The 27730-nt window shown below is 47.9% G+C and overlaps 1 protein-coding gene across 1 annotated transcript; it reads left to right on the top strand.

Annotated features, from left to right (window-relative positions):
* On the top strand, nucleotides 1-27584 carry LOC310807162 (nipped-B-like protein A). Its single transcript, XM_083673488.1, has 48 exons — nucleotides 1-372; nucleotides 2083-2147; nucleotides 3359-3511; nucleotides 4056-4221; nucleotides 4906-5006; nucleotides 5330-5450; nucleotides 5677-5831; nucleotides 6203-6351; nucleotides 6598-6688; nucleotides 6860-7354; nucleotides 7630-8742; nucleotides 9134-9304; nucleotides 9766-9963; nucleotides 10445-10510; nucleotides 10612-10701; nucleotides 11009-11112; nucleotides 11736-11822; nucleotides 12170-12398; nucleotides 12600-12751; nucleotides 12938-13018; nucleotides 13224-13324; nucleotides 13428-13560; nucleotides 13815-13897; nucleotides 14017-14149; nucleotides 14644-14787; nucleotides 15452-15538; nucleotides 15788-16008; nucleotides 16157-16259; nucleotides 16364-16462; nucleotides 16923-17069; nucleotides 17487-17621; nucleotides 17957-18055; nucleotides 18560-18613; nucleotides 18756-18864; nucleotides 19126-19256; nucleotides 19498-19638; nucleotides 19945-20038; nucleotides 20532-20686; nucleotides 21022-21112; nucleotides 21482-21655; nucleotides 22123-22313; nucleotides 22458-22565; nucleotides 23167-23370; nucleotides 23650-23796; nucleotides 24083-24456; nucleotides 24862-25036; nucleotides 25499-25810; nucleotides 26355-27584. Exons 3-48 carry the CDS (start codon nucleotides 3448-3450, stop codon nucleotides 26718-26720), a joined length of 7944 nt encoding a protein of 2647 aa, XP_083529614.1. The 5' UTR covers nucleotides 1-372; nucleotides 2083-2147; nucleotides 3359-3447; the 3' UTR covers nucleotides 26721-27584.
* The last annotated feature ends 146 nt before the right edge of the window (nucleotides 27585-27730 follow it).

Here is a 27730-nt window from a genome sequence, read left to right as displayed (position 1 = left end):
GTCGGCATTTTGTTCTACGAGGAGCCTATTGATCTCCGCAACAATCGTCATATTTTTCATTTACAGGCGAAATTGGCCACGGTTTCTGTTCATGTCGGTTTAGACCGACCGAAACTCCAACGAACGAATGTTTCCCCTTATACTTCCGTTCAAACATTCACCCGTACATGACGGAAGAAGAACGAATCTGCCCGAGTCGGATTATTGTTGATAGCTAGCTACGCTAGCTGGCCAGCTAGCTGGCAATTCAACTGAGTTCCTTTGGAGGAGCTGCGAGAGAGAAGAAAGGGGGAGCTAGAGAGAGAGACACACACAGACCCGGACCCCTACCTACAACATTCCCCTCCCCTGAAACGTAGCTAACACCAGAAGGTAAATTTAGATGTTATGAACTATGCACATGAATGTTTATGACCAAATCTCTGACGTTTTTTTATTCTGAGAGATTACCAAACAAGCTAGCCAGCCAATTGTGATTTAGCTACCGTTAGCTTGTATAGCTCAGGGTAGGTGTAATTGCTGGGATGGAATAGAATATGCAGTTACATTAAACGGTATCAAAAAACATTGCAACGAAAAGTTGCCCGTTCATAAAGTATTTTCTCTGATAATTTACGCATTTATGTAAGCTACTTGTAGACCTGTCAACGAGTTATTATGGTACACAATGAACGGCCCATGGAACGTTTTTGTTTCAGGGTTTAGTCAGGTCCCATAGCTCACACAGCTAGTTAGCTTCCTATCGTACAGGCGTAGTGGCAGGCCTGTCATTTGTCGAGCCCGAGGAGTGTACGGCCGTGATCGGCCGTAGCTGTTTTGCTAGGCTTTCATAATATTCTAGTCTGTTTTACGTTATATTTCAAGTTAGCTAGCTAGCTAGCTATTCTGACCCACTAGTGTTTATCAAAGTAGTTAGCTAGCTACCCGTTTACGCCCTCTTTACCTGCATGTTTATTTTAGCGATATACTGGGTGCGTTTACTAGCTAAACAGTTAGCTTAGCTAACTGCTAGCATAATTGACCTGTACGAAAACGACTATTGTTAGCTATCTCGCTAATCTGACCTGCATCAAGTGAGTGTCCTGTAGTTACTAAGCCACTGCCTTATGCAAGCTTGCTACCACCGTAGTTTGAGTTGATTAGCTAGCTAGCTGATGAACATTGTTGACCTTTTTACTGAGTCAAAATGCATTTAATGAGCCTATCACAACGGCCATGCATAATGTTGTTTTCCAACGTTTCAAACACAACTCCATCGCATGATAGGACTGTTGATAGAGTCGTGTAACCCCCCCCCCCTTTCACCACTACCACACCACGGTGCAGTGTGTGTACATCTGTTCCTTTGTGCTCTACGGCCTGTCAGTTCCCCAGCTGTCAGCCAGTCCCAACCACATAGATAGAGAGAGTAGAGGAGTAGTAAGCACCAGGAAATGGTCTCTAGAGTGGAGTGTTTACACAATAGTTTGGGTAATAAACGAAAGCACAGTATCATACACGTATTGTGGCGTTCAATTTTTTTTCCTATTAATATCAGTACAGTAGCTCTCTTGCTTGAGTCATATGCACTGTATAACTCTATGGCTCTCTATCTTGCAGGGTTTTTCAATGGAGAATTATTTGGCAACAGTGTTGCATTTGTTTTTTTGGGGGGGTGGGGGGTATCTGTGACTGGGATATTCTCAGCTTGACAGAGTACTTATGCAGTGCTGGGTGGGTGTGTGTTTAGTGTGTGACTCAACAGCAGGCCTAATGCACAGCCAGGGACATACTGTTCTGCCATTCATAAGGCTTGCCTGGTAGTGAATTATGCATAGCAGGAACGTGTTGTTGATGTGATTTGAATGGTGCCCAGCACTGTTGCATATTAGCAAACACAGGCTAAATTTCCACCAACATGAAATGAGAGGTTGTAATGCACAGTTTCGCAATGAATATGTATGATGCTAGGTTACATTTCAGTCACTGGAGTTGGTCAACATCTCTGTGAATGTTCAGTCAATGTACTACTTGTGTGTGAAGAATCCAAGCCAGCAAAAACTCTAACTGTTATTGTTATTGTTGTTGTTGTTTTTTCCATAGACTTGAGGACGTTTTCCTGAAATGTTATTGGTCCAAACCCAGAAAGAAGAAAGCTCCACTGAAAGGTATTTCAACCTGGCTGCATCAATTATGAGTCAGCAAGCCTTGTTTTAAAGGGATGGTTTAGCCTAATTTCATGTTTAGGTGAAATATAATTTTACCCTGAGTTGTCCTCAAAGGCCAATAGGGAAAGATTCTTCAGTTCTCTATCTATTTTGCTACTGCAGTACAGGCTAACAGTTAGCAGCACCGTCTGCAATAGACAGGATTCCAAGGTCCCTAAATTGACAGTTTAAATTACATGCCAAAATCTCCTCAGAGAAACTTCAAACAAAGTTTATTTGCGAGTTACGCTTGAAAGGATTTTTTTTTTTATATGCTTTCTATTGAAAATCAAACAATTACATTCTCTATAATCCATTTGCACAGAACTGGAACTATTTCCTCTTCGTAGACTCACACACAGCCTCTTTGTTTTGGTTTCGGTTTCACCAGCCAAGCCTCCCCTCACTGGACTGTCACTCGACTGCCGAGTGATTGCTATCTGTATACAAATAGCTGCTACTCAACTTGCTTGTCCTTTTCATCCTTTCAAGCGTAACTTGCAAATCAACTTTGTTTGAAGTTTCTCTGAGGAGATTTTGGCATGTAATTCGAACAATGCTAACTTAGGGACGTTGGAATCCTGTCTATTGCAGACGGCGCTGCTAACTGTTAGCCTGTGCTGCGGTAGTAGATAATGGAGAACTGGTGAATCTTTTACGACTGGCGTATGAGGACAATTTATCAACTCGGATGATATTTCAGCTAAACATGAAATTGGGCCGAACAGTCCCTTTAATGCTTGTTGTTTTTATATGGAGAATATGCATGACAAGAGCTGAAGAGGCACACCCCACAAAAATATAAACTGAAAAATACACGTCAGAGATTTCGTATTACTTTCGCTGTCATTATTTTCAATATTCACGAACCAGTTAAACAGGAAACAGATCATATGCTCATTAAATAGCTTTAGGCAGCAGAGGAGGCTGATGGGGGCCGAGAGGAGAAGAGGCAGGAATGGAACGAGGAACACGTGTTTGATTCTATTCCACGCATTACAATGAGCCTGTCCTCTGATTCCTACCTCCACTAGCCTCCCCTGTTTGTCAGATGCTCGAAGTTCTGTGTGTAAGGTCGTGCTCTCTAGTGCGGTGGTTCGACCCTTTTAAAGGTCTTCACCAGATCTCCTAACCACAACCCCCCCCCCCCCCTCCTCTCTCTCCTCCACCAGGTCGTAGGAGATGTGAGGACTGGTTCTTGCGGCTGTGACCCCTGAGTTACCTGTGCATCGCCACACTCCCCCCCGCCCCCACCTTCAGCATGAATGGGGATATGCCTCATGTTCCCATCACCACTCTTGCTGGGATCGCTAGCCTCACTGACCGTAAGTCCTCCTCCACTCTCCTCCCGCTCCTCCTGTCTCATCTCCACAGCATCAACTGGCCCAGGCATAAATAATGGAGCCTTCATAAACCATTTATAATGTTTACAAAGATGCGAAACAAATGGTTTATGTGTACATGTCATGCTGTGTAAATGCAACATGTCAAACGTTATGCCACATTCTTTCTACTGTATGAAATTGCTTCTAAATGATTTGTGACATTTCAATATAGGTCTTAAAAATCGGTTTATGGTGGCTCCATTAAGCCCTTATGACTATATTTGGTAAAAGGTGGAACCAGCTATTCTTACTAGTTAAACACTCCGCCTGAAATGCACACAGTGGTAAATATGGGCTGGTGTTCCGGAGTTATGAGATATCTTACGGAATTTAGAACAACTCACACGTTCGGAACAGTGCACCCAGAGAGAAGCCGCCCCTTGCTTGCCAAGCTGAGGCGACGGGTGTGTTGTTGTTTTTCTCAAGCACTCAAACGAGTTGATTCCGAGTTATCTGATATCATCTTCTCCCTCCTGTGTCGCAGTGTTGAACCAGCTCCCCTTGCCCTCCCCTCTCCCTGCCACCACCACCAAGAGCCTGCTCTACAATGGAAGGATTGCAGAGGAGGTCAACTGCCTGCTGGCCTGTCGGGATGAGAACTTGGCCTCCCAGCTGGTCCACAGCCTGAACCAGGTCTCCACCGAGCACATGTGAGTATCTCAGAGTAGGGGAGGAAGGGATGGGGTAGGGTTAAGCTGCCCCTGTACCAGGGGTGTCAAAGATACGGGATGATAGGTCGGCTTTGAAATGGGAAGATGGCAATTAAGTTCAACCAGAAAGCATTGCTTGCATAATGTCTTATTCTATTTTTATTTCATTTTTTTTTTTTTTTTTTTTTAATCTCTACCACCCTCTTCCCTGATTGGCAGGCATTAAAAACTCCTACTTCGTCTGACTGTTTGACTAGGCTACTGTAACAGTGTCATATTGAGCTCTGTGGAAATTAGGCATTGAGCGTAAGCTAAATGTAGGCTGCAATGGAGGATTGTAATAATATGATGCACCGGTGGGTACAGGAGTAGACATTCGTTTAGTTTTACATGCATATAATACTGTATGTCTGTTGGCCTGCGCGAGGTTGCATTTGGTCCAATGCACCAAAACGAGTTTAACACCCCTGCCCTAAACTTTGATACAGGGCTAATTGCCCTGTTTTTCTCGCGTACGACCAAGGTTAAGATTTGGGGCGGGTTAGTCAATATTTCATCCGCTCCTAGGGGCAACTTCCCACAGAGGGAAGTCTACCTTTAATGATTCATTTGTTGACAGTCTGCCTTTGAAGACATGTTTGACATAATAAAGAGTGAACTGGAGTGTGTGCCTGCCCTCTGTAGAGAGCTGAAGGACAACCTGGGCAGTGATGAGCCAGAGGGGGATGTGCCGCTGCTGCTGCAGACTGTGCTTTCCAGGAGCCCCGGGATATTCAGGGAGAAAGGTATGCATATGCGACTAGCGTACTGTATACAGCACGCAGGCGCGCGCACACACACACACACACACACACACACACAACTAACATATACAGCGCACGCATGCACACACCTACACATGCACACGCACACACACGTACGCGCACAGAAGACCTTTTAAGAGGCAATTTGCATAATACACCCATAACCTCCCACACACTGGACCTTTGAGCTTTCAGTTGGCGTCGTCTGAATGGATTCAGACTACCATTACATTGTCTTATCACTCACGATGCTTGAGCATCTTTATCGTTCCTGTGGTTTCATTGGTTGTGTCTTTGTTAATTAGCAGGTATTATGCAGCAGCAGCCAATGGTGCAGCAGTACAAAATGTCCCAGAATTCCATGCACGGCAGCCCCGCCCCTTCAGGCAACTTCCAGCAGGCTGCCATATCTCCCAGTCCATCCAGGTGGGCGATGATGTCACAATGTCGCTGATGTGTTTACGTGCTACGGGAAGCCTGTGTTCATGGCTTCTTCTGTAGCTCAGTTCCTCAAAGCTTCTTCAATCATGCTTCATTTGGGGGGAAATAGTACTCAATTGTCCATGATCAATTACCCCAGTGTTGCACTTGTACTCTTTACCATGCCGTAGTGTTTGAACCGGTTTCTCTGTTTGTCTCTGTCCTGCTCCAGCCGGTTTGTGTCGCCCCAGTCCAGTTCGAGCGGTAGGTTCCTGCCCCAGCAGAACAGCCCAGTGCCCAGCCCCTACACCCCCCAGAGCCCCGCGGGCTACATGCAGCAGTACCCCCAGCCACCCAGCTACAATCAGCACCAACAGATACAGCAAGGTGAGCCTCCGTCTGGGTGTCTGCAGAGAGGATGGGGGACGGGACGGGACATGTGCACATGTATTGAACAGTGCATTGATCGGCTATTGATCACATTATTGATCTTCTTTTGATTATGTATTGTAACTTGAACCCATTATGAAAGCCTTTGATACAGGCTTGCTGTTACTTTGCAGATGTACTTGTGGCACAAAATAACTACAACTCTACTACAAAATGTTATAGTCATCTCCTAGACCTAGTGGAGTGGTTTATCTGTGTTATGTGTCTGTTTAACATGGTAGTCTCGGTCTAACCATCCACCCTCCCCTCCTCCTCCTCCCTTCCCTCCCTCCCTCCCTCTCTCTGCCCCCTCCCTCCCTCCCTCTCAGTGTCTGTCGCCAGCCCCATGGTGCCTGGGGGGATGAGGAACATCCACGAGGGGAAGGTCTCAGGACAGATGAGCAACGCGTCTAACCACCAACCAGACAGGCACAGCAGTGAAGACTACATGAGCATAGTCCAAAGGCTGGGGAATGAGGTAACACTGCAGCTACAGCTAGCAAACCATGGATTATCGGATGAATATGTAATAAAAATGTAATTTATATTATTTATTTATTTTTTATATATTTTTTTTTTTTTTTTTTTTTTATAAACTCATTTTCAGTTCGCAAACATTACAATTCAACATTTATGTTATTGGGGGAAAAAAAAAAAAGAGAAATAAAAGTCAAATATTTGCGCATTGACCTGTGTCCTGTCCCTCTGTTGTTTACCTCTCCAGGAAACTGACCCCCCCATGAGAAACGCATCATTTCCTCTGAGGTCACCACAGTCTGGGTGCTCTCCAGCAGGAAGTGATGGAACGCCCAAAGGTACAGTAATGGCTCCCATTATAATGACATCAATCACGTCTCCAACGTCGTTGCAGTCGTCTCCAAAGCCACTTATACTTTCAGCCTTAGATGGCATTCTTTCTTCATTCCAAAATGAAATGCATATAAATGAGAGGATATTTTTCATGTCAGATGTGTTTTTTTCCCTAGCTGGCTCTCGCCCTCCTCTCATCCTCCAATCCCCCCCTCCCTACGCGTCGCCTCGCGAAGGTCCTCCTGACCTGTTTCTGGAGTCTCCGGAGCAGAGGAAGAAACAACAACTACAACAACAACAACAACAACAGCAGAAAAAGAAGATCACGGTGAAAGACGAGAAGGACTTGTACGACATCGTCAGCTCCCCGTCCAAGGACTCCACCAAGCTGACCTTGAGGCTCTCCCGGGTCAAATCCCCGGACTCGGACCCCTCGGGGGAGCTGCTGCCAGGCCTAGAGCAGTCCTCCGACCTGGAGGGGGAGCTAGCGTACCAGCCGGTCCCCGTGCTGCAGAACATGGGTGCAGGGAAGCAGGCGTCTGCCCCGGGCCAGGGCCCTCCCTCGTCTCCTTATGATGACGAAGAGATGGACGCGCTGGCAGAAATCGAGAGGATAGAGAGGGAGGCGGCCAATGAGAGGGAGCGTTGCTCCAAGGAGGTGCAGGATAAAGGTGTGTATGCTGCTTTTACCAGCTGTGTTAACACGTAGCCTTGCTTTCGTAACGCATCACATTTTTTAAATGGCTACCTTTTTTTATATCACTTATAGCACATACCTTTTATTCCCTGAATGCTATTGCCTGATGACACTTTCATTTTACTTCAATAAACTTGACGATTTACTTCAGATTTTTTACAATTATTTCTTATTATAATTGTTTTAATTAACGCTATATGCATTTTTAGGAAACTGTAAAACTTTGCCCCCTGTATCTTCTCTCACCAGACAAGCCTCTGAAGAAGAGAAAGCAGGACTCGTTCCCCCTGGAGCCGGGGGCCGGAGGCACCGCCGGGACCACTGGGGCTCCAGGCAGCGGAGGAGGAGGGGGCAACGCCGGGAAGCTGACTCCACAGGAGGCCACTGCGGCTGGGAATGGAGCCAGCCGCCCAGCCCTGATGGTCAGCATCGACCTCCAGCAGGCGGGCCGCGCCGACGGCCAGCTGGACCCCTGCATGGTAGCTCCTATCCCGGCCCTGGAGGCCCAGCGCTGGCCTGAGGAGCCTGCTGAGGGCCCGGCGGCCGAGGGGTCCGACACCGCCGGGGTTCTACGGCTCAAACCCGACGGGAGGCCTGAGGTAATCAAGAACCGGCACGACAAACACGACAACCGCCGAGAGCCTTCGCGGCACCGACACGACGGCAAACAGGACCGGCGGCCAGACACGCCCAAGTCCTCCGGCAGGGGAGAGCACGGCCGGGACCGGGATAGAGACCGGGACCGGGAGAGGCGGCACAGGAGTGACACCGGTGAGCCCAGAGACCGACGTTCTCCTGAGGACCGGTACAAAGCGGAGAGCCCGCGGGTCAAACAGGAGGGTCGGGGGGGAGGCTTCGACTCTAGCGGGCGACCGCGCGCCGGGGACAGGCCTGGGTTTCGGTCGTCTAGTGGGGATGTAGGCAGGAGCAGACCAGACAGCTCTAGACAACAACAACAACACCAACAACACCAACACTCAGACAGCAAGTCTGGAGTAGGAGTAGGTGGTGGAGGAGGAGAGTTCCCCTCGTATCTCCTGGGTGGCCAGGGGTCTGGGGCCCTGAAGAACTTTGTGATTCCCAAGGTGAAGCGGGACAAGGAGGCTCCTGGGCCTGGGCCCGGGCCTGGGCCTGGGCTTGGGCCCGGGCCTGGGCCTGGGCTTGGGCCCGGGCCGGGGCCGGTAGGAGAGGGCTGGTCGCAGCCCAGGGTGAAGCTGGAGAGGCTGGGGCTGATGGAGGACTTCAGTAAGAGGCCCAAGCCCGTGGTTGTGCTGCAGAAGCTCTCCATCGACGAGGTTCAGAGGTTCATCAGACACTCCAAGTCTGGCAAGAACAGGCTGTCCTCAGGGAGGTCCAGCAAAAGTACGAGAGCTTCCTAACTCATGCATGATCACATTCACTCTTCCTGACTCATTCACTCTCTCTGTTTCTCCCTCTTTTTCCTTCTCTTTTTTCACACACACACACACACACACACACAATCTCTCTCTTTCTCTCTCTCTCAATGTGATCTCATGAAATTAAAAAATTGAGTATTTTGTCTGATACAGGTTATTAATGAATAAACCAATCTATGTTAAAATTGAAACCTTGTTTATAGATTATTCAATAGGCTACATCACAGTAACAACGAAGTAACAATACCCAGTACTACATCACACACACATAACACCAGCCAGTGCGTCCCCGCCACCCCTCTCTAACTAACCCCACCTCCTCCCCCCTCTCTACCTCCCTCCCTCCTGTCCCTCAGGCGGCCTGGACCCTGCGGTGCTGAAGGAGCTTCCTCCTGAGCTGCGGGCGGAGATCGAGTCCAGCATGCCGCTGTGTGAGAGGGTGAAGATGAACAAGAGGAAACGCACCACTGTCAACGACAAGCCCAAGTATGCCGAGGTCAGCTCGGATGACGAGGCCAACGGAGAATGTGAGTAAAAGTCCCAATGCTCGATATCAGTTTTTCTCTCCAACCGCTGACTTGGTGGGGCTGTGACAACAACAGCAACAACACTATTCAATATTTTATTAGTCAATATAGCCATACAACAACTCTGTGGCTCAGTTGGTAGAGCATGGCGCTAACAACGCTTAGGTTGTGGGTTTGATTCCTGTTGGGACCATTTCAATCAGTATGACCATGTCATGTTACATTTAGTTCAGTCATGCATACACTGTTCAATGATTCTGTTATGATTAGTATTAGTATTATCTCTGTACAGACAGCTGTCTTTGGCTCTCTCCTCTGTAATAAATGGTCAACCTTGGTTGGACTCCAGAATCGAAGTTCTGGGAGTTCTATCAAACTGTTGTTAGTGACAATTGAATAACAACGTTCACCAAAGCAGTGACCGTTTACTAACGTTGTGTCCGTGTTACTAACGTCCCCAGCTGCGAGGAAGCGGCAGAGGAGGGACCGGGACAAGGGGGACAAGTCCTGGGACTTTGTGCCCCCGGAGCGAGAACGGAGGGGGTCCGGAGAGCACAGGAGGAGCGGGGGGCTCTTCCAAGATGGCCGCCGGGGGTCGGGCAGCCGTTACCGGGATTCCTCTGACGAGGACTCGCCACCACCGCCCAGCATGAGCGAGAGTGAGTCTCCACTGAGATCAGAGACGTCATTGTTGAAGACGTCTTGTACCGCAAATATATACGCTGGATTGGCTATGCAGCTGTAGTGCAGTGTCCCATATGCTGGTTGAACGCTGTGTGTTTGTGTGAGTGTGTGTGTGTGGTTGTTTTCGAAAAGATCTGTCCTGTGAGTACATTCATCTTTCTTCGAGTGTTCTATAAGGAAGAGTGGTGCCAATGAAGGGGTTAATTTTCTATTGGCCAACGCCAAATAGATCCTTGACATTGCCTGGCAACAGGTTATTTGTCTAATGAATAAAATCAAAATTGAGTAAATCAGGAAGTTTAACCAGAAAGCATCATGGAACTATGTGCAGCTCATTGGCGCCACTCTTCTAATAATATAATATCTAATATACCACTCTGATCTCTTGTATGTTTAGCGTTTTAGGTGTTTTAATTAAACTGTAATTTTTTCTTCTTCCTCCTCCTCCTCTTTCAGTTGCCAGGAAGAAGAAGGAGAAGCAGAAGAAGAGGAAAGCGTACGAACCCAAGCTCACTCACGAAGGTACGTGTCATAAACCCTTTGCTCTCCTGTTGCCGTTGGAGTGTCATTGTCTGTTTGAGTAACGGCATCAACTGAGGTTTTTGAATTTTTCCGCCTTGCAGAGTTGATGGACTCGTCCACATTCAAGAGGTTCTCCAACAGTGTTGACAACATCCTGGAGAACCTAGAAGATGTTGACTTCTCTGTTATGGGTAATTATCAAATGGTTATTCAAAGCGAAGGGCACAGTAATCCTATTCTGATGCACGTTTAATGCTGAGTCTTGTGGGCCAGTTTCCCAGACCCAGATTAAGCCTCCATTAAGCCTCTCCATTGATCATGCTTTGTAGGCTAGGAAGAGGTTTAATCTGTGTCCGGGAACCCAGCCATAAATGTCCCAACTCTCCTCTCTTATACCTCTCCCCTTCACCATCAGCCCTACCTCATATCTAAGGTGATATTTCACTGTGTTTTCAAAGAGTGCTAACCAATGAAATCCATGTGTGCTGTCATCCCCAGAGGACGATGATGAGATTCCTCAGGAGCTGTTGTTAGGGAAACACCAGTTGAACGAGCTGGGCAGTGAGTCAGCCAAGATCAAGGCCATGGGCATCACCTGCCGGGTAGGCCTTCTACCTTCACACCTGTACACTTAGCATTTACACCTGCAGGGTAGGCATTTACAGCTGTATACCTAGCATTTACACCTGCAGGGTAGGCCTTTACAGCTGTATACCTAGCATTTACACCTGCAGGGTAGGCCTTTACATCTGTACACCTAGCATTTAGACCTTTACACCTGGCAGTCACACCTTTACACCTGTCGGGTAGGCCTTCACACCTGGAATTCACAAATGTACACCTGTAGGGTAGACTTTTACATCTGTAGGGTAGGCCTTCACACCTTTACACCTGTAGGGTAGACCGTCACATCTTTACACCTGTAGGGTACACCTTCACACCTGGCATTCACACCTGTGCACCTGTAGGGTAGACCTTCACATCTTTACACCTGTAGGGTACACCTTCACACCTGTGCACCTGTAGGGTAGGCCTTCACACCTTTACACCTGTAGGGTAGGCTTTACACATTCACACCTTTACATTTCATTTTTTTTACACCTGTTTTACACCTCTTTTTTTACACAGTTTATCAACCTGCTGCTTCTACTGGGCTGGTTGTACTAGGGTTGCACATGTTTATTCTAGCCCTCCACTAACACGGTTCAACTGTCTGTCTCCACAGATGCCAACTGACAAGCTGGTGAAGGTGTTGAACATCCTGGAGAAGAACATCCAAGACGGGGCCAAGCTCTCCACACTCATGAACTATGTGAGGGTTTCTCCCACACCTCTACTCTCTACACACTGAGGCAGCCATCACTGGAGTTTAATATGAATAATGTATTACATGTATAAAGCACTTTTCATTATACAAGAGTGATCTCAAAGTGCATACAATTTAAGATACAATTGTTATACTCAATAGCCATATATTGGTTGATAATTGAAATCATTATTTTTATAGATTTTTCCAGAGAAAATATTGTCATTAGACATTATCTTGGCCATGTATTTTTATTTCAAGTACTTTATTAAAAAAACATATTTATTATTATTATTATTATTATGTTTTTTGTAATTCCTTTAAAATCCGCTGTGTCGTGCTTCCGCCTCCAGGACAACGACACTGAAGATGAGGAGAAGCTGTGGCGGGATCTGATCCTGGAGCGCGTCACCAAGTCAGCGGACGCCTGTCTGACAGCCCTCAACATCATGACCTCCGCACACATGCCCAAGGCTGTGTACATCGAGGACGTGATCGAGAGGGTGCTGGGGTACACCAAGTTCCACCTTGTCAACACCCTCTACCCCCAGTATGACCCCGTCTACAGGGTGGACCCCAGAGGTCAGCAGGCCACACACACACTCTCACACACATTTTCATACACACACACACACACACACACACATACACAGACACCCACACTCTCACTCTCTCTTGAAAACTTAATTTTATCTCAATGAGACTAACCTGGATGAGTAGATATGATTCTTATCTGTTCACATTAGTGACATTAGTCTCGTCTCCCCTCTCTCGTCCAATCAGGCGGTCTGTTGAGCTCCAAGGCCAAGCGGGCCAAGTGCTCCAACAACAAGCAGCGTGTCTTCATCATGTTGTACAACAAGGTGTGTGACATCGTCACCAACATCGCAGAGCTGCTGGACATCCAGCTTCTGACCGACACCACCATCCTGCAGGTAGGAGCTCTCTCAGAGAGGACAACACTGGACCTCTGATGCATGCTGTGGCCAGAGCATGTATAGTAATATCTGGAGTATAGTAGTGCTAACCCTAACAGAGTTTCAAGTGATAATGGTTTCGGTCTCTCTCTCTCTCTATCTCTCACTCTCCCCCACTCTCTCTATCTGTCTGTCTATCCACAGGTCTCCTCCATGGGCATCACTCCGTTCTTTGTGGAGAACATCAGTGAGCTGCAGCTGTGTGCCATCAAGCTGGTCACTGCAGTAAGTGTTCCTGACTTCATTAACCCCTACTCCCTAGCCCCAGGCCCCTACTCCCTAGCCCCAGGCCCCTACTCCCTAGCCCCAGGCCCCTACTCCCTAGCCTCTACTCACTCCTATACTGACAGGATTGGACAGGTGCTAGCAATATGGTGAACATTGTCTTTTTGAACTGACTTAATGTATTTCCCTTCCCTTGTGTGTGCAGGTGTTCTCCCGCTACGAGAAGCACAGACAGCTGATCCTGGAGGAGATCTTCACCTCCCTGGCCAGACTGCCCACCAGCAAACGCAGCCTCAGGAACTTCAGGTATGTCCAAAATTACAGGATTAACTCAGCTTAGCGTCAGCTTTGTGTTTCAGCTGTGTGTGTGTGTGTCAGCTGTCTTACTCCTGTCCCCTGTTGTCCCCAGACTGAACAGCATAGACAAGGATGGAGAGCCCATGCACATCCAGATGGTGACGGCTCTGGTGCTGCAGCTCATCCAGTGTGTGGTGCATCTGCCCTCAGACAGGGACGCTATGGAGGATGAGTATGAGAGCAAGGTACGACACACACACTCCCCTCCCTCCCTCCCTCCCTCCCTCCCTCCCTCCCTCCCTCTCTCTCTCTCTCTTTCTCTCTCTCTCTCTCTCTCTCTCATGAGATACACAACTCTAATGAATTGCATCAAACTCCCATCGTGCTCCAAGTTGTCATCAAACTTAGCAAATACTTACACTAATGTTATATACTTACTCTAATGTAATGAATGAAAAGTCTGATTAACTCTTGAATGATTCTCTTGATTCTCTCCCAGATGGATCAGGACCTCCTAATCACCAACTCCTATGAGACAGCCATGAGGACAGCTCAGAACTTCCTCTCTGTCTTCCTCAAAAAGTACGATCTTCTTCCTGATGTTGCACCTTGTAGAGGAGTTTGAGAAGTATGAATATCTCCTCTCTGTTTTACCTGGTAACTATAATGCTCATCTAAAGCTCTCTCCCCCTCCCCCCCAGGTGTGGCAGTAAACAGGGGGAGGAGGACTACAGGCCTCTGTTTGAGAACTTTGTCCAGGACCTGCTGTCTACAGTCAACAAGCCTGAGTGGCCAGCTGCTGAACTGCTGCTCAGTCTGTTGGGACGGTTACTGGTGAGTCTGCCTGCCTGTCTGTCTGCCTGCCTGTCTGCCTGCCTGTCTGCCTGCCTGTCTGCCATAAATAAACAATGAAACGTAGGATATTCACACCATTGCTGGAGTGATGAGGCAGAATCATAGCTTGTCTGTGGTGTTCCTGAACCTTTCCTGTGGACCAGCAAGCTATCACCCTTCCTCCCTAGAGGGCTGCTTATTTTAATGCCAGTTCTTCAGAGATGTGTGTCAGCTAACCATCTGAGGGAGGCTAAATTAATGTTGAATGAACAAATGAGTGGTGCCCCTAACACTATCCTCTCTCTCTCTCTCCTTCCTCCTTCTCTTTCCCTCTCTCTCTCTCTCCTTTCCTCTCCCCCTCCCTCTCTCCCCCCCTCTCTCCCCATCTCTCCTTTCCCTTTCTCTCTCCTCCCTCACCCCCTCCTCCCCCCCTCCTTCTCCCTCCCTCCCTCTCTCTCTCCCCCCCTCCTTCTCTCTCCCTCTCCCTCTCCCAGGTGCACCAGTTCAGTAACAAGCAGACCGAGATGGCCCTGAGGGTGGCGTCGCTGGACTACCTGGGCACCGTGGCCGCCCGCCTGCGGAAGGACGCCGTCACCAGTAAGATGGACCAGCGCTCCATCGACAGGATCCTACGGGAGGTAACAGCAACCCCCACCCTGCACCTCTGACACAGCCTCCATTCAGACAGGGGATCGAACAGTAGAGTAGGTGTAGAGGAAACCTTTATCTATTAATGGTCAAACCATCCTCCTCGAGGCCCGCAAAACCCACTACCATCGAGCATGTCGAGTGATATCTGGAGAAGATATATCAACGCGTCTGAAGTCAGTAATAAAATAGGTATTAGACAGGAATGAAACACACCCGGTTAGTCTATACACGGTCAAACCATCTCCCTAGAGGCCTGCATATTCACACCTGCTGATAGTCAGCACTGTGATGAATGTGTCAAAGATGACTAATAGCTTTAAGACAGAGCAGTCATGAAAAAAAAAATATATATATACAAATCAGTATATCCATTGACTCACTAGCTACCAGAGAATTCCAGAACACTTACCACCTAGAGTTGCCAGAGTGTTTTATGGGGTATTTACCTAGCAACAATACTTTGATTGGCAAAAAAAGTGAAGCATCGTAATTTCGGCGTTTTTGGTGAATAAAGTCTCCCTTGGCACTGTAGAATGCTGACAATTTGGGCGACTTTATTCGACCCTCGGCACTAAATGAATTAAGACCGAACAGTCATGGAAAAAAAATCAGCATATCTTTTAATACTCTCTCCTCTCGCCTGCTCCCCAGACCCAAGGCAACGATGAGACCCAACAGCTTCAGAAGGCTCTGTTGGACTACATGGAGGAGAACGCAGAGACGGACCCCTCTCTAGTGGTGAGTGTGTTCACTGTGACCGTGGTTGACCAGGCCCCTCTCTACTGCACATCTAGGTCTGATCTGATGGGTATAAGCAATATGGCTTCAGTAGCTCCCTCTTGTCCTCTGATGATAATGTGCGCCTTTTCAATCCTCACCTGTCTCCACACAAGTGGATCAGAGCTATGTGTGTTCTCTCCATGGGATTCTCTCCATTCACTGTGTATGCATTTGCCTCTCCCTTCCCCCCCCCCCCTCCTCTCCCAGTTTGCCAGGAAGTTCTACATCGCCCAGTGGTTCCGGGACACGACCACAGAGACGGAGAAGGCCATGAGGAGTCAGAACCAGAAGGACGACGACTCGTCTGAAGGCCCCCACCACGCCAAGGAGGTGGAGACCACCGGTGAGATCATGCAGAAGGCCGAGGCTCGCAAGAAGGCCCTGCGCATCATCATCAAGACCACCCCCTCACAGTTCACCACTCTCAGGTAGGGGGGGTAGACACACACACACGCACTGACTTATACGCATGCACATACATACATACATACATACACACCACACATACTCACACCACACACACACACACACACACACACAGTGTACTAAAGCTTTCTTTATCGTTCCCCCCCTCAGGATGAACTCAGACACGGTGGACTATGACGACTCCTGCCTGATCGTGCGTTACTTGGCCTCTATGAGGCCGTTCGCTCAGAGTTTTGATATTTATTTAACACAGGTAAAGAAACAACCCATTGATCTGTCTGCCTGGCCTCATTGAACCTAGAAGAGGTGAGCTATGAGAATGAGAGGATTAATGGTGGTGTCTGCTCCTCTCTGTAGATCCTGAGGGTCCTGGGGGAGAGTGCCATCGCCGTCAGGACTAAAGCCATGAAGTGTCTCTCCGAGGTGGTGGCCGCGGACCCCAGCATTCTGGCCAGGGTACGCACAACTGTGTGTGTGTGTGTGTGTGTGTGTGTGAGAGAGAGAGAAAGAGAGAGAGAGAGAGAGAGAGAGAGAGAGAGTGTCAGAGTCTATACGTGCCTTATCTTTTCATGACACGAGTGTGTGGGTTTGTTTACATGTGTGTCCATATTTATCTGCATTGCCTTATCTTGGCCTGTGGTGGGTGTGTGTAGACATTAACCTTCTATCTCCTCAATTGGACGTGTGTGTGTTTGCGCACACGTGTGTGTGTGTGTAGACATTAACCTTCTCTTATCTCCTCGGTTGGACATGCAGCGTGTGTATCTGTGTGTTTTGGGGATGGGTCTGTCTAGACATTAACCCTCTCCTCAGTTGGACGTGTGTGTGTGTGTGTGTGTGTGTGTGTGTGTGTGTGTGTGTTTGTGTTTGGGCACGCGTGTGTGTGGACGTCATTAACCCTCTCCTCCCTCCTCAGTTGGACATGCAGCGCGGGGTGCATGGGCGTCTGATGGACAACTCCACCAGTGTCCGTGAGGCTGCAGTGGAGCTGTTGGGCCGCTTCGTCCTCAGTAGACCTCAGCTCACTGAACAGTACTACGACATGCTCATTGAAAGGATACTGGTAACTACAACACACACACATGCACACACACACGCACACGCACACAACACTTGAATCAGAATTGGAACAGTGTTGTTGCACCAGGGTCCTTCCTCCTCCATGCATAACTGCATATGAGGGAGAGTTCAAAAGTAGTTCACCTGTAGTTTATAACATGGTATTGCACTGCCACCTACTGGCAGGATGACAACACTACACCCTCTGTTGTACCAGTAGGTCAGTTCACACCTTCGGGCCTTCTCTACACTTGAGATATGAGACTTGCGTGACTAATGTTTGTTACTAATACATTTATGACTTTTGTTGTTGTTAATTGATTAATCTTTCTTTCCCTGTCGTACCATGTCATGCTACCCATCTTTTACAGTGTCATTAGACAGTTGACTGACGTGTTCCCCTCTGTGTCTGTTCCCCCAGGACACGGGGATCAGTGTGAGGAAGAGGGTGATCAAGATCCTGAGAGACATCTGTCTGGAGCAGCCCACCTTCAACAAGATCACCGAGATGTGTGTGAGGATGATCCGCAGGGTCAACGACGAGGAGGGCATCAAGGTAGAACACACACACACACACACACATGTGCAAACACACATACACGCACACACACGCACACACACATGCACGTACGCACACACACACACACACATAAAACACACACACGCATGCATGCATGTCTATACACACACACACACATGTCTACACGCGCACACACATGCATGTCTACACACACACACACACACACACACACACACTTACATACATATGGATGTCTACACACACAGAGGAGGAAATCAAGACTACACAGTCCAGTACAACTCTGGATCAGGGCTGATGTTATATATGGTGTCTAGCGCTAACTTCCTGTCATATGCTCTGTCCATGTATAGAAACTGGTGAATGAGACATTCCAGAAGCTGTGGTTCACTCCCACGCCAGCCCACGACAAAGATACCATGACCAGGAAGATCCTCAACATCACTGACGTGGTGAGTGACCGGTCTGCTCTTCTTCAGGGTTCTCCCCAGGATGTTTGACCAGCGTGGCGCTGGATTGTATGATCAAAACCCAAGTTGCATTTATTCATTTCAGAATGCGAAAAAGAAATACAGCTAAAACGCTGAATTCACTGAGGAACATCATAACGCTTTCGCTTTCTTAACGACAATGTCGTTGGCGATTAAAAATAGCTACTCTATCATTATTAAATATATTGTTTAATTTGCCTTTAAATGTTTACATATTGGTGCCACCAAGTTCACAGCGTGGCGCAGTGCCACTCTTCTTTGGGGAGAACCCTGTGACATGCTAACAACATTAGCCTCTTGGCTTTAATCCTCTTTGGTGGAAGTCTACTCTGCATGGGCTTTTTCCAACCTTAAATCCGGACGTGATGACAAGGATTAATCTAATGTAGATGAATACATACTCACACTAAATGTACAATCTTTTACATCGTGTTTTTTTCATAACATGTTTGTTGTTTTTCTCAGGTTTCGGCATGCAAAGACACTGGCTACGATTGGTTTGAGCAGCTTCTTCAAAATGTAAGTGTTTTTCTTGTGTCAGAGTGCCCTCTTGAGGAGAATGCACCACAGTGCAACTCTCCATCAGATCTCCAGACTCTGACTAACAATAATCACTCCCTCTGTCCTCCTCTCCTCTCCTCTCTCCTCATCCTCTCTCCAGCTTTTGAAGTCGGAGGAGGATGCGTCGTACAAGCCAGCCAAGAAGGCCTGTGTGCAGCTGGTAGACAATCTGGTGGAGCACATCCTCAAATATGAAGAGTCCCTCTCAGGTACCAGAACCCTTCACTGATGAACAGATGATGACAAACTGTCTCTTGTGCATCTTTCAAATAAACAGTAGTCGTACCATAAGCAGTGAGGCGTGGTGATAAAACATGACTAAATATTATGGAGTTTTTACTCCTCACTAAATACAAGAATATGATTCGTAGTAGGGCCTGGTTGACCCTGGCAGTCCTTTGTGTGGCGTTTAACTGGGCCAGGCTATGAGGTCATCAACTAAAATCACTGATTTGTTTTCCTCTCTCCAGATAACAAGGGTGTGAACTCCCAGCGTCTGGTGGCCTGCATCACCACACTCTTCCTCTTCAGCAAGATCAGGGCCCAGCTCATGGTCAAGCACGCCATGACCATGCAACCCTACCTGACCACCAAGTGTAATGTAAGATATCTACACACACACACACACACACACACACACACACACAGAGAGAGAGCTTCATAAGTGAATGATATTGATGACCTTGAAAGAGAATTGACCTCAATCCAGATTTCCATATATTGGTGAGGATCACAGTGTAAAGACAACCTCCATCAATATTGTGAGTTTTGATGTTCTGATGCTGTGTTAACGCTGTGCTGTGTCTGACCACCTGTTAACGCTGTGCTGTCTCCCTCTCCAGAACGCCAGTGACTTCATGGTGATCTGTAACGTGGCGAAGATCCTGGAGCTGGTGGTGCCTCTGATGGAGCACCCCAGTGAGACCTTCCTCACCACCATAGAAGAAGACCTGATGAAGCTCATCATCAAATACGGCATGACGGTGGGTGTGAGGGGTGGAGGGAAGGAAGGAAGGAGGGAGGGAGAGGTGGGTGGATGGGTGGGTGTGTGGATAGACTGATGGACAGACTGATGGATGGGTGGATGGATGCATGGATGGATGGGTGGGTGGGTTGGTGGACCAATGGACGGATGAAGGGTTGATGGACTGACTGACGAATAGATAAATAGATGGATGGACGGATGGACGACCAGACAGACAGACGGATGGATTGATTGATGGATGATTTCCTTAATGACAGACATGGTATTGTCAAAACTAAATGTCTCATTCTCCTCCCACTACCAGGTTGTCCAACACTGTGTCAGCTGTCTGGGAGCTGTAGTCAACAAGGTGACTCATAACTACAAGTTTGTGTGGTCCTGCTTCAACAGATACTATGGTAAGAGAGCACACACACACACACCATGTCCTGATGTTGCTTTTGTGTGTTAAAGTCACAGTGTGTTCAAGTGAGCTCCAAAACGGAAGTATGACAGCTGTTTTCGGATCTCTTAAGTGGAGAAATGGAGCGCTGTCTGGTCCAATATCGCCTTTTCCTCTAGAAACCCCAACCACAATGACTTGATTGATGTATGAAGCAGCCTGTCGTATCTGTCATTAAATAATATTCTGATGATGAGTCATGAGGACATGAGTCCTAGTCCATCACCATCAGTTGTGTGGCTATGGTGTGTAGATGTCACTATGGTATGCTGTTGTTATTGTTGATGAACCTGACCCTATGTGCCCAAAGTAACTGCCCCTTGGAGATTAGTTCAGTTTTTAATTTAATTGAATTTAGCTCTATGCCTCAACCCTAAATGTAGGAAAAGACACGGGACAATAAAGTTGTTTTCTGAGTTTGAATGTGACCATGTGTTTGTGTCGCTCAGGCGTCCTGACCAAGCTGAAGACCCAGCACCAGGAAGACCCCAACAGCTCCACGCTGGCTGCAGGCAAGCCCCTCCTCCTGCGCTCCCTCTTCACCGTGGGTGCGCTCTGTCGACACTTCGACTTCGACCTGGAGGAGTTCAAGGGCAGCAACAAGGTAAAGAAAGGGAGTCCATCTTTCTCCTCTTCAGAGGAATAATCAACTCATTATCAACCCTTGGCGCACGTAAAACTTGATAACTTGACAAATGACAAACGATTATTTATGACAAGCGATAACTTTACAAAGTATGGATGACAGTTTGTCATCTCTGCCGTCTGTCAATGTAGGAGCCCTGCTAACTGTCCAAGAACACTCACCACCTATCGTGCCAAGTGTTTTATGTGGTATTTACCTCGCAATTTGGGTGACCTTATTCACCCTTGGCACTAAATGAATTAAAAAAAAAAAACATTGTCTCAGTCCGTTTATTTCCCATGTTTTCCCTCCAGGTGGTGATCAAAGAGAAAGTGCTGGAGTGTCTGTTGTACTTCACCAAGAATGAGGACGAGGAGGTGCAGACCAAGGCTATCATTGGCCTAGGTAAACAGACGGAGTAAAGATAGGCTAAAACATATGTGGTGGAACATATGTGGTAGGTAGAAATTGGACGGGCTCATTGTAATACATGGAACGGAATGAGGAATGGTATCAAACACGCGTCCATCGAATGGGATGGAATGAGGATGACGAATGGTTATGTGTTTGATAGCGTTTCTTATTCTATTCCATGCATTACAATGAGCCCGTCCTCCGATTTCTACCTCCACCAGCCTCCACTGGTGTATTGTAGCCAAGCCAATTGACTCGTGTTCATGTGTTATCAACACAGACACTCAAACACAAATCAACTAGTTTCACATCCACTAACTTCCCAACCCCTGTTCCCCCCACTGCCCCACCCCCCCCCAGGGTTCCTGGTGATCATGCACCCCAGCCAGATGTTCTGCCCCGAGGTAAAGACCCTGTACAACGGCATCCTGGCGGACCACGGCAGCTCCGTCAACCTCAAGATCCAGATCCTGAAGAACCTGCAGACGTACCTGCAGGAGGAAGACACGCGCATGCAGGACGCTGACAGAGACTGTGAGTAGTTCCCTCCCCCAGCCCCAGCCCACCAACCCAGTCCTATATCCTCCCCCAGCCCAGTCCTATATCCTCCCCCAGCCCAGTCCTATAACCTCCCCCAGCCCAGTCCTATATCCTCCCCCAGCCCAGTCCTATATCCTCCCCCAGCCCAGTCCTATATCCTCCCCCAGCCCAGTCCTATATCCTCCCCCAGCCCAGTCCTATATCCTCCCCCAGCCCAGTCCTATATCCTCCCCCAGCCCAGTCCTATATCCTCCCCCAGCCCAGTCCTATATCCTCCCCCAGCCCAGTCCTATATCCTCCCCCAGCCCAGTCCTATATCCTCCCCCAGCCCATCCAGCCTTCCACATCCCATCCCACCCACCCTTGATTACCTAAAACCAGCTGTACATCTCAATCCTAGATGAACCCGCTTTGCTTCCAGTGGTGATGAACATTGTGTGTGTTTTGTTTGTGTTCCTCAGGGAAGAAGCTGTCGAAGCAGGAGGACCTGAAGGAGATGGGCGACATCTCGTCAGGCATGAGCAGCTCCATCATGCAGCTGTACCTGAAGCAGGTGCTGGAAGCCTTCTTCCACACGCAGTCCAGCGTTCGCCACTTCGCCCTCAACGTCATTGCGCTCACGCTCAACCAGGGACTCATACACCCTGTACAGGTAAACACACCCCTCAGTGTTCTATCATACACCTGTACAGGTAAACACACCCCTCAGTATTCTATCATACACCTGTACAGGTAAACACACACCTGAGTGTTCTATCATACACCTGCCTCAGCCTGTGTTTCACTGTCTCTGCAGTGTGTTCCATACCTCATCGCCATGGGAACGGACCCAGAGCCCAGCATGAGAAACAAGGCAGATCAGCAGCTGGTAGAGATTGATAAGAAGTACACCGGCTTCATCCACGTAAGTCTGAAATATAGAAATAGATCAGATAGATGGATGGAAACAATATTGTCAACAGCTCTATCTTGATTAGCTGAGTGATGGTTTCGCCATATTGCTTACCCTTGTCCACTCCCACCAGCTCTGCAGGAGTGTCTCTGGAGGCTAAGGCCCCAGTCACGCAAACTATCTGAAAACATATAAAAATGTATACGTATGGAATCTGTGAAATATGGACGTTTTAAAACAGCAATAGTAACTGAACAATGCAACGTAGCAAATCAATATGAAACCTTGTTTCTAATTGGCTAAACAGACGAACAGACTGTGGAAAGTTCAACTCCTTAAAAATGCAAGGTCTGACCATGAGATCAAAATTACAGTTCTAACCATGTTTTGAAGCTATACAGTGTTTGTTTACAATTGCATTGTTTACGAACAATGAAGTAAAACAAGCTGACAACTATGAGAGAGAGAGACCTTTATTTATTCATATTCTCTCTATCTAACATGCCACTCACCGTGTCTCCCTATAAACCTACAAGGCCTATCCTATAAGAAAGGAAAGGGAAATCAATATTTGATCTAACATGCCTCTCATCCTGTCCTCCCTCCCTGGCAGATGAAGGCAGTAGCGGGCATGAAGATGTCCTACCAGGTGCAGCAGGCCATCGCCCTGTCCCGCAAGAGCGCCATCATCCGGGGCTTCCGCCAGGACGAGACCACGTCGGCCCTGTGCTCCCACCTCTTCTCCATGGTCCGGGCCAACCGCCAGCACCGGAGGGCCTTCCTCATCTCCCTGCTCAACCTGTTCGACGACAGCTCTGTGAGTCTACCGATGCCGAGTGTCCATTGATAACACATGAACGCAAGTCAGTTGGCGTAACTATATAATACACCAGTGGAGGTAGAAATCGGAGGACGGGGCTCATTGTAATGCATGGAACGGAATGAGGAATGGTATCGAAACGCGTGTGATCTGTATGATTAGGATGAGGAGGAGGAGGATGCTTCTGCTGCTGCTGAGGAGGAGGAGGAGGAAGATGATGATGTGTGTTATATAGTGAGTGTATTGACCAGTGTTTCTGTCTCATACCTTTTGCAGAAGACGGACGTGAACATGCTGCTGTTCATAGCCGACAACCTGGCCTGCTTCCCCTTCCAGAGCCAGGACGAGCCTCTGTTCATCATGCACCACATCGACATCACCCTGTCTGTGTCTGGGAGCAACCTGCTGCAGACCTTCAAAGAGGTCAGACATCTCACACACACACACACACACACACACACACACACACACACACACACACACACATATTCGCATACGCATACATAGACACACATACACACACACAGCAAATTGAACAGAATGGATCCTCATCCCTCTCTCCCCCCCCCCCCCCTCTCTATCTCTCCTCCCTCTCTCTCTCCCTCTCTTCCCTCTCCCACCTCCCTCTCTCCCTCCCTCTCTCTCTCTCTCCCCCCTCCCTCTCTCTCCCTCCCTCTCTCTCTCTCTCCCCCCCCCCCTCTCTCCCCAGTCTCTGCTGAAGGAGCCGCGGCGCCGAGAGAAGAAGGTGAAGAAGGAGAGGGAGTGGAAGAGCGGTTCGGACGGAGAGGGGGAGGACACAGAGAGGAACAGCGACTCAGCCAGGAGTGATGAAGACAACGGTAATGACGACGATGATGATGACGTGGTACGGCGGCCCAAGAAGGCCAAAAAGGCCATCCAGGAGCTGAGCTCGGAGTCGGAGTCGGACCTGGAGGACTTGGACGTGGAGGACGTGGACAAGGTGATGCGGCTCCTGCCCGACAACGTCACGCCACTGGTGGACTTCGCCAACGCGTCGCAGGGCATCCTGCTGCTGCTGGTGCTCAAGCAGCACCTGAAGAACCTCTACGGCTTCTCAGACAGGTGAGACTCCGGTCTGGTGTAGGTTGACGGTTGAAATATCTGTACGCGCTTAGTGGCGTAGGACACAAATGCGCATGCCACATAATCACAAGGTTCCTGGTTCGATTCTGACCCTCAACATATCTTGCATGTTTATCCCTCCTCTCTCTCTCTCTCTCTCCCTTGCATCCTTCCTGTCAATCTCTACTATATATATATATATGTATGTATGTACGGTTTAAATATCTGTATTGTTTGTAAGCAAATAATGAATAATTCCTTTTGACACTTTAACCTAGATGTTAGATTATCGATCATTATTATTTGCTTAGAATTCATGCAATATTCCTTTTTCTCACACCCTCTCCCTTCCTCCCTACCTCACTCCCTCCCTCACTCACTCTCTCACTTCTTTTTCCTCCGCAGTAAAATCCAGAAGTACTCGCCAACCGAATCCGCCAAGATCTACGACAAAGCGGTCAACAGGAAGAGCACAGTCCACTTCAACCCTCGCCAAACCATCGACTTCCTGTCTAACAACCTGGCCAGCGCGGCCCTCACTCACGACATTAAGAGGAGGATAGTCAAGCAGTACCTGGATGTAAGTCTTGTACCAAGATGTTTATGTATCTTCATGTATAACTGGCAGGGTTTGAACCCAGGGACCTCTCGCACAGATGCCACAGACGTAAACCCTTATACCAAGAGGACATCCTCGTTGTACCAGGGCTATATCTGGGCTTAGAAGTCGCAGGCAGGGCTTACCTCATCACGAGAGCATGATTTCCAAATCACCTCCGCTACCTATCAAAATCCTCTCTGGGTTTTTAGCTAGTCAATCAGAGTTGTCTGCCTTCTATAACATGCGTTTATGACTCTGAAGAATATGAATGTCTGAAAAGTGACATTCTTTTTTATTTCATCTACTGTGATTATACTGTTCAAGCATTAGCAATGTTGTGTATGAATAAAGCCAGATTCTCATGGAATGAACCCTCTACCAGTCTCTCTTGATGAGTACAGTATCCAATCTGTCTCTCTCTCTCTCTCTCTCTCTCACCAGTTCAAAATGCTGATGGAGCACCTGGACCCAGACGAGGAGGATGAGGAGGGAGAAGCCTCAGCCAGCGCCAACATCCGTATCAAAGCCATAAATGCCCTGCTGGGAGGGCCTGGGTCTGGGCCAGGACACGGGCCAGGACATGGACACGGACATGGACATGGACATGGACATGGACACGGACACGGACACGGACATGGACATGGACATGGACACGGACACGGACATGGACACGGACCCAGCCCCCGGTACCCTCCAGCAGGGGGGGGGGACACGGAGGACGAGGAGAGTGACGGGGACGAGAGGACACCAGGGGTGAGGAACCACATCTCAGCTTTGCCTGAATCGATTAATTGGTCAATCAATCAATAGAACTTAATTGTCTCCCTCACAGGGAAATTGACTTGGCATTTACGCACGCACACACACACCTGCGCGCGCGCACACACACACACACACACACACACACACACACACACACACACACACACACACACACACACACACACACACACACACACACACACACACACACACACACAGACAGACAGGAGTGACTAGAGGAACTAGAGATTTGATTGAAGTCTTCTCCTGGGGGAAAAAAATGATGCTCAATCAGAGAATCTCTTTTGAAAGTGCTTCAGGAGTACAGGAGTTGTCTTAGTCTGGGTTTACTATGAGGTTGTTGAGGAGCATACAAGAATGCCAGTGCTTGAGTTTCCTTTTGTCAAGTCATAAATGAACCTTGAGTTTGTTGTTTCGAGCCACGGGTGTAACTGATTGTCCCCTCTCTCTCTCCCTCTCCCCCTCCCGCTCTCTCTCTATCCCCCCCCTCTCCACTCTCTGTCTCTCTCTACAGTCTTCTCGACGGGCAAGGAGGTCGGGCGACTCCGCAGACCCGGGGCACATGAACGCCAGCGTGGACTCCATGGACGTCATCGCCCTCTGCTGCCCCAAGTACAAGGACCGGCCGCAGATCGCCCGCGTCATCCAGAGGGTCAGCACGGGCTACAGCGTGCACTGGATGGCCGGTTCCTATTCCGGGCCCTGGGCCGAGGCCAAGAAACGAGAAGGACGCAAACTGGTGCCTTGGGTGGACACTATCAAGGAGTCCGACATCATCTGCAAGAAAATCTCCTTGACCAGCAACCACAAACTGACCAACAAAGTGGCGCAGACTTTACGGTCTCTGTACTCTGCCAGGGATGGTGGCACTGCCAGCTAATGAACCCTGCTATTTCTACTATCACCCCCCCAAAAACCCCCCCAACCCCAAGAAACCTAAAACCCACCCCCCCCACCTCCAACACCACAGCCAAACTTCACTGGATTCCTACCCTTTTTTTTCTTTTTTCTTTTTTTTTCTTTCTTTTTTTTAAATAAACACAGAGGGTGCAAGAATATTTGACACTACATACTTTTTACATGCGTAATTCTTGCTAAGAAAGAAAAAAAAAAGACTATTATATTAGAAAGACTGCTTGTATTTGTTTGTGATGAAAAAAAATGCATAAAAGTTGGATCCAGGAGGCATTAGGGTTTCAGAGGAGAGAAGGAAGGGGAGAGGAGAGGAGAATTGTGAACGAGGGAAATGTTCCGAAAAACATTGTGTGGGAGCTCCTTCGCTGTTGTGCAGCAGAACATAGTTGTTTAATTTCTATTCCTACTGTATCATAGTTTAACACAACAAAAACTCAAATGTTTATATCTCAGAAAAAAAGCTGTAAAAAAAAGAATAAAACCTTAAGTGAATGTTGGAAATTAGTCTTTTTGATGTTCCTATTAAAGTGTTTTTGGAGTTTAAACTACTAGCACCCTATGGTTTTCTTTTTAGCCCTTTTAGATCTTTTTCTGAGAACTGACTTATATTTTTGTTCACTTTCATTTGTCCATGCTGTACAATGGCAGAATCTTCTGGATATAATTTATTCTATTTCGAACCACGCATGCAGTATCTGTGGCCTACTTGCAGGAGGATATTTTGTAAATGTAGATTTTGTTGTATTAGGTCACCCTAGTCATTACGGGCAAGGGATCCGATCCCGCTTTGGTGGAACAAATACTGCAATAAATTTTCTACTTCTCTTTGTCACTTGTGAAAGTGTTAAATGTTCACTTGGAATTTCGAGGGAATTTAATCTGCATATTATCTTATTATCTTATCTAGTGTGTTTGTTGAAGGTTACAGGCTGCATAGTGTACGTTGATAACAAATTAATTTATTGTTGGAATTAC

The sequence above is a fragment of the Argentina silus genome (genome assembly GCF_951799395.1).
Source record: "Argentina silus genome assembly, chromosome: 7".
Classification (NCBI taxonomy): domain Eukaryota; kingdom Metazoa; phylum Chordata; class Actinopteri; order Argentiniformes; family Argentinidae; genus Argentina; species Argentina silus.
This window is presented reverse-complemented; position numbering and strand designations above follow the sequence as displayed.

Excerpts from the sequence above, each read along its gene's own strand:
- LOC310807162 (XM_083673488.1), top strand. The coding sequence starts at position 3,448 with ATGAATGGGGATATGCCTCATGTTCCCATCACCACTCTTGCTGGGATC. Across the intron at positions 6,689-6,859 it reads AAGTGATGGAACGCCCAAAG|CTGGCTCTCGCCCTCCTCTC; the intron begins GTACAGTAATGG and ends TTTTTTCCCTAG. Across the intron at positions 16,009-16,156 it reads TCACAGTTCACCACTCTCAG|GATGAACTCAGACACGGTGG; the intron begins GTAGGGGGGGTA and ends TCCCCCCCTCAG.